This window comes from Callithrix jacchus, chromosome 12, assembly GCF_049354715.1.
Source record: "Callithrix jacchus isolate 240 chromosome 12, calJac240_pri, whole genome shotgun sequence".
NCBI lineage: Eukaryota > Metazoa > Chordata > Mammalia > Primates > Cebidae > Callithrix > Callithrix jacchus.
Window position 1 is genome coordinate 61,521,670 of NC_133513.1, and position 18,321 is coordinate 61,539,990.

Sequence of the window (18,321 nt, forward strand, 5' to 3'; positions counted from 1 at the left end):
AATTAGGATATACCCGTTTTGTAGGATTCATGAATAATATCTTCAACTTGTTCAGCAAAACCTAAATCTAACATTTGATCCACTTCATCGAGTACAACATGGCGCAGTTTAGAAAGATCCAACCGGCCACTCTGCAGATGATCTTTGATACGACCAGGGGTTCCAACCAAGATGTCAATACCATTTCGAATATGATTAACTGTGAGAAGAGAGAAATGCCACCAATATGTGAAAATCACACTTTCACATTATTTCTTTAAATTTAAGTATCAAATATATCTTTGCAGTTCTTTCATACATATTTACTCACTTTGGCTTTGATATGATGTTCCACCATAAAAACACGCCACACTGAGTTTCCTAGTTATATCTTTGAAGTCTTTGGCTACTTGATTTGCCAGTTCCCTTGTTGGAGCCAAAACGAGTACCTGAACAAGAGGTTTAAAAAACAAAAAGATACTTTTCTAAAGTCTTACGTAAGTTAAAATCGAGAAGACTTTTTTTAGGTGCATTTAAAACCAGGAATCTCAACATGAATGTCGTAAATACTTAAAGACACAGCACAAATAGCAAATAAGAACACTGGCATATATTTATTATATCCTCCTCCCTTCCTTCAGGTGTCTTCAGTGAGGTTCTCAAGCCTCCTTTCATATCTCCCTGCCCTTATCATTTCTTCTCCGCCCTGATATCACCTAAGATAATGATATTTTACTTATTTGCTGATTGTCTATCTCACCCAATAAAATGTAAGCTCCACGAAGGCAGGGATTTATGTCAGTTTGGGTTACTATATTCCTAACACTTCAAACAGTGCCTGGTACAGTACAAGGAACTCAAAAATATTTGTTAAATGAATGAATGTTCACTATGTGCTAGGAACTAATGCTTTACAGGAATTATCTAATTTGATTTTTGTAAAACCCCCTGGGTGGCATTATTACACCATTTTCATAGATGAGAGACTTGTGCCTCAGAGAAGTAAAGTCTTGCCCAAAATCAAACAGCTAGAAATGGCAGAGCTGGAATCCCAGTTAATATCTGTCTCATACAAAAGATTTTTAAGACAGCTTTGTGGCCAGGCATGATGGTTAATACCTATAATCCCAACACCCTGGAAGGCCAGGTGGAAGGATTGCTTGAGGCCAGAAATTTAAAACCAGCCTGGGCAACATAGTGTGACCCCAACTCTACAAAAAATTTAAAAATTAACCAAATATGGTGGCACCTGCCTGTGGTCCTACCTACTGGAGAGACTGAGAGGAAGAGAGAATTGCTTGAGCCCAGGAGTTCGTGGTTACAGTGAGCCATGGTCACCCTGCTGTACTCCATGCTGGGCAAAAGGGTAAGACCCTGTCTCTTAAAAAATAAAAATAAAAAAAGCAGTGTTGAGATTATGTCCTATTTCAATCTTTTCCTAATTTCACCCCAAAAATGTAACCCTCCAAAAAGATTTATCCATTTATCCTGTAAGTCAGCATAGCTGATCTAAGACGATTACGATTTAATTATATTTATGTATGTTAATTTGCTCTTATAATACCACTCAGAAGGCTTACAAAGAACAAATTACTTTTAGTCATACAGCTGTTCATCTTATGATGATATTTTTCTTCATTTTTATACACCTTAAGTGTACACAGCTTTGCTTTTTAGGTCAAATTTTAGGTTTACATTTTACTAGTCTCCTCTGTTGGTTGATTTTACATTTATAAAATAAGACAGATGTCTAGTACTCCAATAATATATAAACTAGCAATATAATTTCTATAATACTCTTATTAAAAAGTCCATCTGTGTATGCTCACTTCAGCAGCACATACACTAAAATTGGAATGTCAAAGAGATTAGCATGACCCCTGCACAAGGATGACATGAAAATTCATGTAGCTTTCTATACTAAAGGGAAAAAAAGTCAACACTGAAATAAATGATATTGAACATTTACCAAATAACAAATAAATGAACGCCTCTTTAGAACATTCATTTGTTTAAAAGCAAAGGTCAGGACAGAAAAAAGAGAAGGGTCAACTAGGCTGGGTGGGGTGGCTCATGCCTGTAATCCCAGCACTTTGGGAGGCCAAGGCAGGTGGATCACCTGAGGTCAGGAGTTCAAGACCAGCTTGGCCAACATAGTGAAACGCTGTCTCTACTGAAAATACAAAAATTAGCTGGGCATGATAGTGGGTATAATAGCTGTAAACCCAGCTAGTTGGGAAGCTGAGCCAGGAGATTCACTTGAACCCGGAGGCGGAGGTTGCAGTGAGCCAAGATTGCACCACTGCACTCCAGCCTGGTCAACAGGAGTGAAACCCTGTCTCAAAAAAAAAAAAGAAAAGGGTCAACTAAATATATAAACTGTAAATAAGATTTACTAGCTTTATAATACATAAAATTATCAAAGACATCTATGGATCCATGCACATCACATTCATATGGAATAAGTACTTCACTTTTAACTTCTCTTGAGATTTCTTTTTGTGAAAAATAACATATTTTTGCTTTATGCCACAGCTCTACTTTTCTATCTTGGCAGTACTAGTAACTTAAGACTAGTATAACTCTTTCTGTTACGTTAACATTTAAAGCTCTTACTCCCTATAATGATTACCTTTGGTGATCGGCTTTTTTTAATTGTTTCTTGATTTCTTTGTAGTCTTTCAATCAAGGGAATGGCAAAAGAGAATGTCTTTCCTGTTCCTGTCCGTGCTTGAGCTATTAAATCTTTTCCTTCATATACAGGACCAAAGGTCTTAACTTGAATAGGAAAGAGGTATGTTACCCCTCGACCTGTAAAATGAGATTCCATTAAAACATTTAAGACTAGCATTAGGAAGAAATACATTCATTTGAGTGAAAATGACAATAGGCTGAGCACAGTGGCTCATGCCTGTAATCCCAGCACTTTGGGAGGCCGAGGCAGGTGGATCATCACAAGGTCAGGAGTTTAAGACTAACCTGGCCAATATGGTGAAACCCTGTCTCTACTAAAAATACAAAAATTAGCTGGGCGTGGTGACACGTGCCTATAATGTGCCTATAATCCAGCTACTCAGGAGGCTGAGGCAGCAGAATTCCTTGAACCTGGGAGGCAGAGGTTGCAGTGAGCCAAGATTGTGCCACTGTACTCCAGCTTGGGTGACAGAGCGAGACTCCGTCTCAAACAAACAAACAAAAAAGCAAAAACAGACCAACAAACAAACAAAACTGCATACCTTTCAGAAGCTTTATAGTCTCTTCAGAAATAGGGAAATTGGAGAAGGCTCCTTCTTTCTGTTCACGTGTTAAGGTCTGTAAAAATGAAATCAATGTCCTAAATAATATAATTTATATTCAACTCTTCCTCATTTACCATTTTTAATTTTGCTAAACAAACAAATCAACTTTAGTTAGTACTTGCAAAAACTGTACAGATTAACTTAAATTAACTTACAAGGAAAATTAGTGGGACACTGGCCGGGCGCAGTGGCTCAAGCCTATAATCTCAGCACTTTGGGAGACTGAGGTGGGCAGATCACAAGGTCAGGAGTTTGAGACCAGCCTGGCCAACATGGTAAAACCTTGTCTCTACTAAAAATACAAAAATTAGCTGGGTGTGGTGGTGCGCATTAGCTACTCAGGAGGTTGAGACAGGAGAATGCCTTGAACCTGGGAAGCAGAGGTTGCAGTGAGCCAAGATCGTGCCACTGTACTCCAGCCTGGCGACAGAGTAAGACTCTGTATCAAAAAATAGTAATAATGGCACACTCTTTTAGACGGAATCTTGCTCTGTCACCCAGGCTGAAGGGCAGTGGCATGATCTCGGCTCACTGCAACCACTGTCTCCTAGGTTCAAGCGATTCTCCTATCTCAGTCTTCCAAGTAGCTAGGATTACAGGCACCCACCATCATGCCCAACTAATTTTTGTATTTTAGTAGAGATGAGGTTTTACCATGTTGGACAGACTGGTCGTGAACTCCTGACCTCAGGTGATCCACTGGCCTCAGTCTTGGCCTCTAAAGTGCTAGGATTACAGGCATGAGCTACCGCACCAGGCCTTTTTTTTTCAGACAGGGTCCCACTCTGTTGCCCAGGCTGGAGTGCAGTGACACCATAGCTTACTGTCACCTCAGTGATAGCTTACTGTCACCTCAACCTCTGGGCTGAAATCCTTTCCACCTCAGCCTCCCAAGCAGGTGGGACCACAGGTGCATGCCACCATGCTCACCTAGTGTTTTAAATCTTTTGTAGAGACAAGATATGTTACCCAGACTGGTCTCACTACGTTACCCAGGCTGGTCTCAAACTCCTGGCCTTAAGAGAACCTCCTGGCCGGGCACAGTGGTTCACACCTATAACCCCAGCACTTTGGGAGACCAAGGCAGGCGCATTACCTGAGGTCAGGAGTTGGAGACCAGCCTGACCAACATGGAGAAACCTACTAAAAATACAACAAATTAGCTGAGCAGGGTGGCACATGCCTGTAATCCCAGCTACTCAGAAGGCTGAGGCAGGAGAATCGCTTGAACCTGGGAGGCGGAGGTTGTGGTAAGCCAAGATCACACTATTGCACTCCAGCCTGGGCAACAAGAGTGAAATTCCATCTCATTTAAAAAAAAAAAAAGAGAGAGGCCGGGCGTGGTGGCTCACACCTATAATCCCAGCACTTTGGGAGGCTGAGACTGGTGGATCATGAGGTCAAGAGATCGAGACCATCCTGGTCAACAAGGTGAAATACCGTCTCTACTAAAAATACAAAAATTAGCTGGGCGTGGTGGCATGCGCCTGTAGTCCCAGCTACTCGGGAGGCTGAGGCGGGAGAATTGCTTGAACCCAGGAGGCGGAGGTTGCAGTGAGCAGAGATTGCGCCATTGCATTCCAGCCTGGGTAACAAGAGCAAAACTCTGTCTCAAAAAAAAAAAGAGAGAGAGAGAGCAATCCTCCTGCCTTGGCCTCCAAAACTGCTGGGATTATAAGCATTAGCCACCATGCCCAGCCAAAAAGGCTATTTGTTAATCTAAATCATACTTACAGATGTAGACAAAATTATAAAGATTAACATAAGCCTATAAACTAAGCTAAAAGAAATTACACGATGAGAAATGTAAAATACAAAAAGTAGCTGGGAGTCATGGTGGGTGGCTGTAATCTCAGCTACTTGGGAGGCTGAGGCAGGAGAATTATATGAACTCAGAAGGTGGAGGTTGTAGTGAGTGGAGATCGTACCACTGCACTCTAGCATGGGTGACAGCAAGACTCTGTCTGAAAAAAAAATTACAAAAATAATACACTGTTGGCCAGATGCAATGGCTCATGCCCGTAATCTCAGCACTTTGGGAGGCCAAGGTGGTAGGATCACTTAAGCCCAGGAGTTCAAGACTAGCCTGGGCAACACAGTGAGACCCTAGCTCTATAAAAAACAAACTAAATAAATAATATAATATATTGTCACTGTAGAAACTTTTGAAACAGGTCGAGCCCAGTAGCTTATGTCTGTAATCCCAGAACTCTGGGAAGCCAAGGCTAGTAGATCACTTGAGCCCAGGAGTTCAAGACCAGTCTGGGCAACATAGTGAAACACCATCTCTCCTAAAAATACACAAATTAGCTGGCTGTGGTGGTATGTACCTATAGTCCCACCTACTTGGGAGGCTGAGGTGAGAGGATCACCTGAGCCCAGGGAGGATGAGGCTGCAGTGAGCCATGATCATACCATTGCACTCCATTCTAGGCAACAGAGTGAGACCCTTTCTCAAAAAGAAAAGAAAAGAAAGAAACCCGGCGTGGTGACTCACACCTGTAATCCCAGCACTTTGGGAGGCTGAGTAGGGCAGAACACAAGGTCAAGAGATCAAGACCATCCTGGCCAACACGGTGAAATATCGGCTCTACTGAAAATATAAAAACTAACGGCATGGTGGCACGTGCCTGTAGTCCCAGCTACTTGGGAGGCTGAAGCAGGAGAATCACTTGAATCAGGGAGGCAGAGGTTGCAGTGAGCCGAGATTGCACTACTGCACTCCAGCCCAGCAACAGAGCAAGACGCTGTCTCAAAAAAAAAAAAAAAAAAAGAAAGAAACTACAAAAAAAAAAACCAAACAAATTAAAAAATTTAAAATTCACTCAGCTAAAGCAACACTTGAAACATACTCCTCCAATCCTCAATCTATGCACATAAAAATTTTAGAACAGAAATAAAATCGCATTATATATACCATTTTATAATCTTTTTTTTTTTCCTTTTTTTGAGACAGACTTTTGCTCTTGTTGCCCAGGCTGGAGTGCAAACTGCGATCTCGGCTCACTGCAGCCTCCGCTTCCCAGGTTCAAGCGATTCTCTTGCCTCAGCCTTCCAAGTTGCTGGGACTACAGGCATGCACCATCACGTCCAGCTAATTTTTTGTATTTAGTAGAGATGGGGTTTCATCATGTTGGTCAGGCTGGTCTTGAACTCCTGACCACAAATGATCCACCCACCTCAGCCACCCTAAGTGCTGGGATTACAGGCATGAGCCACCACACCTGGCCTATTTTTTTCTTTTAACAAGATAAATGACTACCTTTTCTATTGTTTACCCTTTGGGATAGCGGTATTCTATTACACAGTTATAGTATGTTTTATGTAAACCAGCTGTCTACTATCGGACATTTGGGATGTTTAAATATTTTGCTATTATCAACAATATTGCTGTGATAAAAGTACTTATTCATATAGCTTTGCACACCTCTTGGTCATCTCCTTAGGATAAATTCCTTTAAGCAGAATTCCTAAACTCTCATGTGATCTAAACAAAATAATAAACAAACCTATTATAATACAGATTTTACCAGGCAAAATCTCAACGGAGCAAGAAGCAACCCATAAATTCCACTGCTAGCAATACAGATTTATAGGACCTTATTTAGATCAACAAACATTTGTGCTTCTTGCCAAACAGCAAATTCACAAATAAGAAAAAAATACTCATAAGGATTCAACATCTTCTCCCAATGCTCCCCAAAGATTATGCATTAAGCTCAAATGTATATGAATATTAGCAATTATTACATTTAAAGAATATAAAGAATTATTATCAGCCAGGTGCAGTAGCTCACGTCTGTAATCACAGCACTTTGGGAGGCCGAGGTAGGCAGATCATCTTTGGTCAGGAGTTTCAGACCAGCCTGGCCAACATGGTGAAACCCTGTCTCTACTAAAAACATAGAAATTAGTCAGGTGTGGTGGCGAGTGCCTGTAATTCCAGCTACTTAGGAGGCTGAGGCAGGAGAATCACTTGAATTGAACCCAGGAGGAGGAGATTGCCATGAGCCAAAATTGTGCCACTGCACTCTAGCCTGGGTGACAGAGCAAGACTCTGACTCAAAAAAAAAAAAAGAAAGAAAGAAATGCAAATAGGTGACCATTGAGCAATTCAGAATAATTTTAGGAACCCAAATGCACAGGAAAGGTTTAAATTTGACCATTGATCCCACCTTGTCCCAAGAGAAAGGCCATACAATGAAATAAACAAGGGCCAAAGGAAAAAAGGCTCACCTGGTCAGACTCTCTAGTCCAACTGAGAATACTATACAGTAAGCAAGAAATGTTATAGAATCAATTCTAATTAGCCTTAAAAAAATCAAATCTACCTGTATTTCAAGGATAGTGTCAAATGTAAAATAAAAAGCATCCATACCTCCTCTAGTTTATTATCACTTGATTTATGAGTAGAACTATCTAAGGATGATACTCGCTTTGACTTTTTTTCATATTCATCAATATCTCCATTTGGTAGATCTTTTCTTCTTGACTTATGAGATTTAGAGAATTCATCTGAAAGTCTGTTAAATCCTTCTTCAGTGTCTCCATTTAGCTTCTCTTTCATTTTAGTTTTTTTAGCCTTGGGAGCATCCAGGTCATCTGTAACACCATTTTCTCTTGTTTCTGATTTCTCATCTGAATCATAATGGTGTCTTGACTTCCTTCTGTCACTCTGTGAACAAACAAAGAAGCAGGGACAAGACAGTCAGAGGTTTCCTTTTAAGACTCTAGAGAAGTTAGAGCATGACTCTCCCACCAGTTCATCTCAACCTACAGTTATTTTGAAAACCTACCAGGTAGAAATCCATACTGGTTACTGGTGCCAAGCTCTAAGCGTCACCTGTTGCTATCTTTCTCATCCCATTCCTAGCATTCTCAAGACTCGGCCTCTATCCCCTCTCTAATCCCAACATAAGATTTAAGGAAAATTAAAACATTTTCTTCTCAGGAAAAGACAACCCCAGAATTATAAATTACTAAACAAACAAAAACTTCCAACATTTCCAAGAGAAAAAAATTAATACTTGTTGAATACCTACCCAGCATTGTGTAATGTGTTTTCAGCTTATCTTGTTTAAATCTTCATAACAACCCTATAAGGGAAGTACAGGTCCATAATCCCTTATCCGAAATTGCGATATCCATAAAGCTCTGAAAACCGAAAGTTTTTTTGTAACTTATTTGGAGGCAAAACCTTACCTGAACTCATTTGATGGCAAAATTCAACTTTAACTACTGTGAGGCTCTTTAGTCTTTATTTATCCCACTAGTATAACTATTCAACTTAATATATTTAATATTAAGGTGTTTGATTACAGGTTTTGGGCCCCAAACCCTACTGGGATGTTACTCTTCTAAAAATCCCCGAATTCTCAATTCTAAAACACAACTAGTTCCAAGGATTTTGGATAAGGGATAGTGAACCTGTATTACCTTTGCCATTTTATTTATTTATTTACTTTTGAGATGGAGTCTTGCTCTGTCACCCAGGCTGGAGTACAGGGGTGCAATCTTGGCTCACAGCAACTTGCACCTCCCAGGTTCAAGCGATTCTCCTGCCTCAGCCTCCCCAGGAGCTGGGACTACAGGCATACAACACCACGCCCAGCTAACTTTTGTATTTTTAGTAGAAACAAGGTTTCACCCTGTTGGCCAGACTGGTCTCAAATTATTGACCTGAGGTGATCCACCTGCCTTGGCCTCCCAAAGTGCTGGGATTACAGGCATGAGCCACCGTGCCCGGCCACCTTTGCCATTTTATACACAAGGAAACAGAAGTTCTTTTTTTTTTTTTTCTTGAGACGGAGTTTCGCTGTTGTTACCCAGACTGGACTGCAATGGCACGATCTTGGCTCACCGCAACCTCTGCCTTCTGGGTTCAAGCAATTCTCCTGCCTCAGCCTCCCGAGCAGCTGGGACTACAGGTGTGCACCACCATGCCCAGCTAATTTTTGTATTTTTAGTAGAGACGGGGGTTTCACCTTGTTGACCAGGATGGTCTCAATCTCTTGACCTCGTGATCCACCCGCCTAGGCCTCCCAAACTGCTGGGATTATAGGCATGAGCCACCACGCCCAGCCGGAAACAAGTTCTAATAGATTAAGGAAATTGCCAAAGATCTACATGTGGGATTTCCTGCAACTGTAAGTACTAGAAATTGAATCTAACACTGCCTGCCCATTCTCTTTTCACATTATGCTTCCTCCCTGCGCTTTGATAATTCACAGGTTAAAGGAAAACAAAACAAAACCATATAATTAATATAAAAATCCAATTGTTATACTTCCATGGAAGGACAGTAACCCTGGAGTTTTTTGTTTTGTTTTACTTTTTAAATTTAGTTAATAGAATTTTTAAAAATTAAAAAGCACTAGTCTGCAACATCAGTTTTAAAATGTCAAACTAGTGGCCAGTGTTGTGATATTTACAGAACATAAGAAATGATTTGGGAATTTAGAACTTCAGTCTGGTGGCTAGCCGCAGTGGCTCACACCTATAATCCCAGCACTTTGGGAGGCCGAGGCAGGGAGATGACCTGAGGTCAGGAGTATGAGGCCAACCCAACCAACAGGGAGAAACCCTGTCTCTACTAAAAACACAAAAATTAGGCAGACATGGTGGCACACGCCTGTAATCCCAACCACTCTCAAAAAAATAATTACTTGATCAAATGTTCAAAATAGAGAGTGATTAGTGACAGTAAAAACTACCACCACCAAAAGGTTCACCATAACTTACACAACTTTTAGAGTTCTTTCACATACAATTTCCTCATCCATAAAATTGGAATTGCTGTAAGAATTGAACAATGTGTGAAAATGCTTTGCAGTTACACATTACATCACCTGATCTGCAGTTGACTGCACTAGCCCACATCTTTCCAAACCAATAGGTTCTACAGAAAAACATGATTATTTATAGAGTCAGCCTTGGGGGTTGAATTGCTCCTGGGTCCTGCACTTCAGGGAGAAGTTGAAGCAAGGCAAAGTGAGGCTTCTCGGTCCAAGCCCAGTAACATCTCACGATAATTAATACGTTATTCGACTTTGGACCCACAATGCTTGACACTCTCCATTTCCTTGGTTTCAGTTACACTTTTTATTCCCTTCTTACTTCTATTCTTCTTACCTCTACTACCTATCTTCTTCAATGGTTTCTCTCCTTCCTCCTCCAGTAGATGCTCCTTGAGTATCTGTTCTCTATGTTCACTTATTACTATAAGTACTAAGGGCTCAACACGTACTTCTAGACTCTCTTCCTCGCCTACATTCCAATTCTAAGAATCTAAGGACAAGCTCCATATCTCAGCACATCCAAAGCAAAGTTATCTTCGTCTCAATACCAGACCACTATTCATTTTATTTTGTTTTTTTTGAGACAGGGTCTTACTCCATCTCCCAGGCTGGAGTGCAATGGCTCAGTCACAGTTCACTGTAGCCTCACTACCAGGCCTGGCTAATTTTTTAGTTTGTTTTTTGGTTTTTTTTTCGAGACAAGAGTGAAACTCTTGTCTCCCAGGCTGGAGTGCAATGGCATGATTTCAGCTCACTGCAACTTCCACCTCCCAGGCTCAAGCAATTATTCTGCCTTAGGACCCCAGGTAGCTGGGATTACAGGTGCCTGCCACCATGCCCAGCTAATTTTTGTATTTTTAGTAGAGACAGCATTTCACCATGTTGGCCAGGCTGGTCTTGAACTCCTGACCTCAGGTGATCCGCCTGCCTCAGCCTCCCAAAGTGCTGGGATTACAGGTGTGAGCCACAGGCCCAGCTAATTTTTTCATTTTTTTGTAGAGAGAAAGTCTCTACAAAACTCTACTCAGACTCCTGGGCTCAAGCAATCGCCCCAAAGTGCTGAGATTACAGGCATGAACCACTGCGGCTAGCCACCAGACCAGTATTCTAATGCTCTATTTCTTTTAGTTGGTATTCCAATCTATTTCCAAATCTCTGGTTATCTTTCATAGTTAAATGACAGTCAACAAGTATTTCTGGAGAATTTACAATGTGAAAGTCATCAATTTACAAGAATATAGTGAAAAATAAGGATGGACAAAAATGTGGACATTTTCCTCAAAAACTTTTGGGAAATACATGGGATACATACAGAAAAAATGAACTAATTTTACAAAGAAGTGAATAATGAATGTCAATCGAATAATAAAGACAGCCACTGAACCAAGATTTCAAAGAGCAATAAGACCACTACACACTGGAGTTGTTAGAAAAGACATAAACTAGACCTTGACAGGTGGATAGGATTTGGATACAAAAGACAAGAATTTCAAAAGGAGCCTTTTTAAAAATAACTGCTTGGTCTTCTGCTTACACTCTAGGTACATTCAGTAGCCAAATGCACAAAGAGTAAAATGGTGGTTGCTGGGAGTGGAAGGAGGCAAGAATGAGGAGTGTTCAATGGGCACAGAGTTTGAGTCTGGGAAAATGAAAAGTTCTGGAGATGGATGGTGGTGACAGCTGCAAAATGATGTAAATATACTTAATATCACAGAACGATGTACTTAAAAACGGTTAAAATGATAAACGTTATGTATATTTTACCACAATAAAAGAAAAGTGATTAGCTGGAATGGCAAGTTTACCTTAGTGATAAGGTCAGAGGGGTAGATTTTGCTTTCTAAGGCTATACAAAGTAAATCTCATTCTTTTGTTGAATGTCAGCCTTCGAATACTGCCACCTTAGCCTCTTCAGCTGATTTCTTTTTTCCAGGTCAAATGTCTACAGTAAAAATTTTACCTGTGCATTTTTCAGCACCTTGTGTTGAAAACGCTCCCCTGAGTGTTTCAGGATGTTTTTTTCCTTTTCCTTTTTTTTTTTTTTTTTTTTTTTGAGGGCAAGGGGGTGGGAGGAGTAAAGACTCTATAACTCCTCCTCTACAGGCTCCTTGAGGGCAGGGACCATTTCTTTACTTATTTAGTTTAAGCTTCTTGGTGCTCAGCAAAGAGTATGGTACAAATTAGGTTCAATAAATACCTGCGGATTGAATGAAAATACTGACAGTAAAGGCTATTAATAATGCAACCCACACGATCTCCATCACTGACAAATCTGGCAAGGCTCACTGTGACACTTTTCCTTAACCCTCTATAGACTATTGAGATTTGTAAACCTAAGATCGCTTTCCCCAGGATTCCTGCACAGAGGACAGGGTGACAGAGAAGCAACACATATTCAAGGCAATCATTTTTTTCTTAATCATCTTCTAAGAGGGACAATGAGAACAAAATGACAGGCGTCGCTGCTTAAGGAAGGAGAGAACAGATTCCACGGTGATGGGAGCTTGAGTCAGCCCATCTCTGAGATTCAGGCGCCAACGGGAAGGGCTGAGGGGCCATGCTGGGGGTGGCCCAAAGCCCAGGGCCATCTTTCTCCAGGTCGGGAGTGTGGAGGTGGAAACGGTCCCTGAGCGACCTCAGAGGGCCGAGGGCGGCGCGAAGGGAGGCCCTCGGATGCTCCGGACCGGTTCTGACAGGCCATCATCAGGGACAGACAGTTCCCCTCCCCGCCCAAGCCGGCGCAGCCCAAAAGGAGGCGCGGCCCATGCTCAGCGCACCTTTTGCCTCTCCTTCTTCTGGCTCTCGGACTCCTCCAAGGGTGCTTCCAGCTCCATAATGTCCCCCCAGAGGAGTTTCCCAGGCATTACTGGCCACCGCCGCCTCCCTCCGGGCACAGTGACCACAACCACCTACGGGCAGCAACAACGTGAAAGGAAGCGGGGGCAGGGCGGCCGCCCGGCCTTGGCCGTGCGTCATTTCCGGGACACGCACCTCACGGCGGGGAAAAATAATCCCAGATACTCTTGCTTTAAGTCCTTCCATTGCGCCTAAGCCTCTCAACCAATGAATGCGAGAGATCTCGACTGGCCCACCCTTGTTCTTAAGTGATTGGTTACTAGAGTAAAATCCTGGCCAATCTCCACAAAGGAAGCACGCGCTAATTAGCATAAATAGTTCGGTTCTCTTCCCCTCCCCCACACCTAATTGGTCTCCTCGGCCCCGCGGAGCCTCTTGGGAGCCTCCCAGTATGCACTGCTAGGGCTGGGAAGCCCTTCAACGGCGGTGGACAGGGCCCCTCGAGCGGCGGGCGGATGGGTGCTTAAGCAGACCAGTACTGAGGCCAGGGGGCAACGCCACGCGCCGCCTCACCATTTGCCGCCGGAAGCTGAAGCCCTGCGCCCCGCCCATTGCGGGGGAGGCGTTAAAGACCAACGGCTTAGCGCGACGCCACAGGCCTGGCGTCGGTGGAGGGGGCTTTGCGCGGTGTGGGGTGGGCCATATGGGCCAGAGGTGTCGCCGGGAGCGGACAAACGTCCGTCCCTGAAGTCTTAGGTTTTAATCATGAAGTTGCTCCGTGGTTCATTGTGATCCTTCTCATGGCTCTGTTGACCTAGAGGAAACGAAACGGGAGAAAGGAATGTACTTGTCTGAAGTCACACAGTCTGTTAGTGGCACTATCAGAACTAGAGAATTTAGCTCCTAAAGCCGAGATCACTGCTTTCTCTGCTACATCAATCTGAAAACTTTTGAGTTTTGCAGTGTTTGGGGGAAGATGCGCCCATGAAACAAGGAATAGGAAAAACCTGAAGAAGCCTCACATTTTCTGCTAGCGAGAAAAGCCAAAGTGTCTTCGACAGATTATCTATTTGCAGTGAATAAAAAAGGATTTAATTTTACCGATGGGGATTAGCTGCCCGTGAATCACAACCTTACACAAAACTGAAACCTTTGACAATACAAAGGGGAACTTCTTCCTTGGTGTTTGTATACCTTTGCTTACTATCACCGTCGCTAGTTGGCTTCTCAGAGCCATTTCTTTATCTCTTCATGATCCTTTCGATCCAGCTACTTTACGCGATGGAGACACAGGGCTATTCTCACAAACCACTTGATAATGTCTGGCACACCAGTCTTAGCAAACTGTCTTAGCAAAATTACAAATTATTGCAGGTCGTGGAGTTTGGGCATTGGTCCTGAACAGCTGGAACCACAAATTAAATCTGTGATTACTTCAAGCCTTCTGCATCAGTATGGCTTGGCCTGAAGGCAAGGGCTATATGTTTTTATATAACTTTATGGATTCAATACTTACAAACACAAGGAGTGTTCATCTATTGATGACAGAAATGCACCTCTCTTCCTAGGTTATGAGAATACCTATGCATCTCTAGATCTGCAGTTTTCTACATCCTTTTGTCCTAATCCCTCAGTCCACTCCCAATTCTACCACAGTAAGGTCTTTATATCCCTACAACAGGGTATGACGATGTGCATAAAAACAGTGTAGATATGGCTAAAAATGTCGCACGTAAAATTGGGATAAAAGGAACAGATGTTATTGCGATTGAAGGTTAATAACAGATGAAGTAAAAGTTGAGCTCCTGGACACTCTTTGGCGTTCATTTGTATGTCAGAGGTCCTAAGAACAGGTCTGAAAAAACGAAGGAGTAGACCGTTTAAATCTCCCTATTCAAGTGACTAACAAGTATACTAGTGTTTTAGAATGGCCTATGACTCCCAGCGCTACAAACTCTGCCTTTCTGAGCCCTAAATTTGCTGAACCAAATCTCTGGCTGCTGTCTGTGTCAGTGTCAGGTGGAAAGGACAAGTATAAACTGATGTCAGTAATTTGACCAAGGAGTGACTTAGCTGAAAAAAATATGTGTACAACATTACACGTGTGTTCTCTGGAGATATCATTTTGCCTCAACTAGAAAACTTGGGAATGGGATGCAGGAATGGAGAACTTTCTTCATAGTTCGCTCTGTAAATCTCAAGAGATTGTGTCTGATGATGAGATTTGGGGTTGGGGGAAGCATACTGTGCATGAATAATTAAAATGCACAATAATTCAATATATAATCTTTGTAGAACATCTTTATTTTCCAAACATTTTGCCAGAGTCACTGATACAATTTCTTTTACAAAACTTTAAGAGTTGGATGCTTCATCTGCTATACCTTGTTACAAGGTCCTATAAAGATTTCCCTTGCCCTTAGCGTTAGCTTATTTAAACTGACCATTAATATAAAAAAAAAGATGACTATTTCCAGACTTGCCTCTCTCTAATCTTTTTAGAACTACAGGGCTACATTATTTTTACTCCGAAGTTAGACAGTTGAAGTTAAAAGCCATCAAATAACCTTTTTGCATCTGCACATCAATCTTAGGTTACAAGAGGAATTGAACCGTTTTTCTTTATCTCCAGCAACTTTGTCATGAACCATCATTTTTAAATGCTGTGACATGGAAATAGTTTAAGGGGTAGTTAACTGATTTAGGACACAGTGGGGGCACATAATGAATGTGGAAAAGGAAAAGCAGAAAGTAAAGGCAAGGAGAATAGGAGGGAAAGAGGAGGGTATTCTTCCTATTGCCATGGGACCTAAACCAAGTCAATTTTAAAATCGGGCTAGTAAAGTGAGGAGAGTAATGCTGACAGCACACAAAATTGGATCCACTGACATAACAGCACCATGGAAATGAGGTACAGAGGTGCCTACATTAGCTTGAGGTTTTGACAGCATTGGAAAGGAGACATCTTTGAGCACATTTATGTATATTTATGCAAGTATCTAGTTCCTAATTCAAACCTTTAAATGATGTTTTCAGTGCTTAACCTTTGGTCCCATTGTTTCTTTAGTCAGTTACTTTCTAGATGTTTTGAACCAAGTGGTAGGAGAGGGTTTCAGAGTCACATCAGTTACCCCAGAAGAGGGCACCATTATCCAAGTAATATTTGGAAACTGCTTCTGCTTAAAGAGGAAAAAAATGTTACTAAGGTTTCAAAGGGGAGAAGTTCTGTAAGACACCAGCAAAGTAATCATGACTTTGTTTTTGATGTCCCCATTCTTTTTTTTTTTTTTTTTCCTCGTATGCACACATTCTTGTTTATTACTGAATTCAGTTAAGGACACAGAAGGTGCTTTCTGCCAAATCAGTTTTCTGTTAACTTAAACAATAGATTCAGCCCATTATTCACTCATCCCTGAAACATCTGCAATGCTTAACAACCTACTGAAGTCTCAAAAAGAAATCGGGTGGGGCTGCTGGTGGTACATCCCACACTGTGAAATGTTTTTCCCTCTTTTTTTATTAGAAGCTCCAATCAACTTCAGAGTCCCTTGCATATTCAGTTGCCTGCTCAGATCCTTCCAAAAGATTCCTATCTCAGAATACAAGTAAAATTCCAATGGCCTTGAGTAGAGGCCTGGGTAACCTGGCCTCTACCTCCCTCCTGACCTCAGCTTCTACAAGTGTCTCCCCTACTCAGTCCATTCTCGCTATACATGAATCCTGCCACCTCTCATTAGTTTAAAAATGGGGACTCAATGCCAAACAAATAAATCACAGATAAACACAGTTACTTTGTACTGGTCAAAGTTATATCCGAATGATAGGCAGTGAGCCTTGAAATGAAAATTATGAGCAAACTGTTTGTAAAAACATTCAAAGAAATTATAAATACCAGTGGTACGATTACATCTAACATAGCTTTGCTGAAATTCACATCTGCCCCAAATTATGATTAAAAAGTAAATGCCTTTAAAGAATTGAGAGGTCATAACAAGTAATTTGAGACTGAAATCATCTCAGATTTAAGTCAAATTGATATAAATAAAAATAAAATTATACCAACTTAAATACATTGCAAAACTACTGAAGGAAAAGTATTGTGGAAATGTATACTGAAGTACAGCAGTATACTTCAGTTCACCTGGAAAATCTAGAATTAATGGTCAAAGTAACCTTCCTAACTGAATCTTAACTTCAAAATACTCATGTCGAGTATAAGCATTTCTGTTTATCTGCTTCACCATGGTCTTCAAACATAGCCATATAAAGGCATTGCAATGATCATTTCAGCAGCATAAGACAACATTATAAGTATTAATTTATTAACCTATTAAAGTTAACCTATTAACACTGTAACTGAACTTAAAATTTCATAAGTGACACAATTTCTTTACTCAAAGTATCTTTCAGTTTTAACAACAAATACATTTATGATCTATATATTTTTATATTCAACTAGATAAAACATTTAGCCATAATCAAATATTACTTTACATTTTCTTTTAGGAAGGTTGAAAAATATTTATCTTTCTTAATAGTTACTTTTCTTCCTGCTTTCTCTTTCTCACATTAATCCATTCTTTTTCAAAAATAATTACATTCATCAGCAATTCCTCATTCTCTTGTAGCAGAAGACTCTGCTTTTCTTCTCAGATTGAGTATCACTGGCAAGAGCCTGAAACTGGTTATGGAGAGAACTGATTGTCTTGTCTGTTCACTTTCCTGTGAGCATCATCCAGTTGCTGTCGAAGCAACGTATTTTCATTTTGTAATTGAAATAATTTCTCTTCTACAGATTCCTGCTTTGCTATGTATTTCTTCAGTTTTCTTTGTTGAGTTTGGTGCATTTATTCAATTTCTTTCTTCTGACACTGTGTTTGGCCGAGGTCTCTTTGCACACATTCCAAAATCAAAATCTGTTCTCCAACAGCATCTCTTGCATTATGGAGCTGAATTTGTAGGCTGTTGATTTCATTTTCAGCGTTAGAAACTTTTTCAGAAAGAATCTCATTCCTAGTTTGTAGGTCAGACATAGCCTTCATTTTGTCCTCAGAATTCATTTTCTTTTGAGCCATTTCTAGCTCCTTTTCTTTAGTCAGAATCTGATCTTGTAATATTCTGGCATTTTGTTCTTCGGAAAGTTGCTGCTGGGCATCCTTTCACTGCTGCTTGACCAATCTCAATTCCATAATGAGTTTTCTCAGAGTCCATTTAAGTAGTTGTGTCATGTCAGCCTTTTCCCTACATTCCTCTTCTTTTATTCTTAACTATTCACTATATTTATTACACAACATTTCGGCATTTTCTTCTCTTTTTCTTGTATTAAGGCAAGTCTCAAACTGTGCAGCTCTAGTTAGAGCTAGACAGTTCTAGCTCTAGCATCGATCTTCTGATGCTCTAACTGTAATTTTGTCTCTTTTGTTTCAGATAGCTTTTTTTGTAGTACACTA

The 18,321-nt window shown here is 41.0% G+C and overlaps 1 protein-coding gene, 1 non-coding gene and 1 pseudogene across 6 annotated transcripts in view; 1 reads left to right on the forward strand and 2 right to left on the reverse strand.

Annotated features, from left to right (window-relative positions):
- DDX50 (DExD-box helicase 50) overlaps positions 1 to 13,055 on the reverse strand; it is a 43,428-nt gene extending 30,373 nt beyond the window's left edge. For 2 of the 5 annotated variants that reach the window (XM_078345758.1, XM_078345756.1), the window contains exons 1-7: positions 12,853 to 13,055; positions 8,321 to 8,432; positions 7,657 to 7,953; positions 3,216 to 3,291; positions 2,612 to 2,790; positions 311 to 428; positions 14 to 199 (exon numbers count right to left, since the gene is read on the reverse strand). In XM_078345758.1, the coding sequence (XP_078201884.1) occupies positions 14 to 199; positions 311 to 428; positions 2,612 to 2,790; positions 3,216 to 3,291; positions 7,657 to 7,845 (748 nt within the window). In that variant the 5' untranslated portion in view covers positions 7,846 to 7,953; positions 8,321 to 8,432; positions 12,853 to 13,055. The remainder of the gene's footprint in view (positions 1 to 13; positions 200 to 310; positions 429 to 2,611; positions 2,791 to 3,215; positions 3,292 to 7,656; positions 7,954 to 8,320; positions 8,433 to 12,852) is intronic. The other 3 variants (XM_035268198.3, XM_002756298.7, XM_078345757.1) reach the window with 2 other exon arrangements.
- On the forward strand, positions 1,801 to 1,904 carry LOC118146527 (U6 spliceosomal RNA). Its single transcript, XR_004732388.1, has one exon. It is a non-coding gene; the product is annotated as a U6 spliceosomal RNA (small nuclear RNA).
- A 4,162-nt stretch (positions 13,056 to 17,217) lies between the features above and the next one.
- LOC144578682 (putative coiled-coil domain-containing protein 144C) lies at positions 17,218 to 18,096 on the reverse strand (annotated as a pseudogene).
- Positions 18,097 to 18,321: the final 225 nt, after the last annotated feature.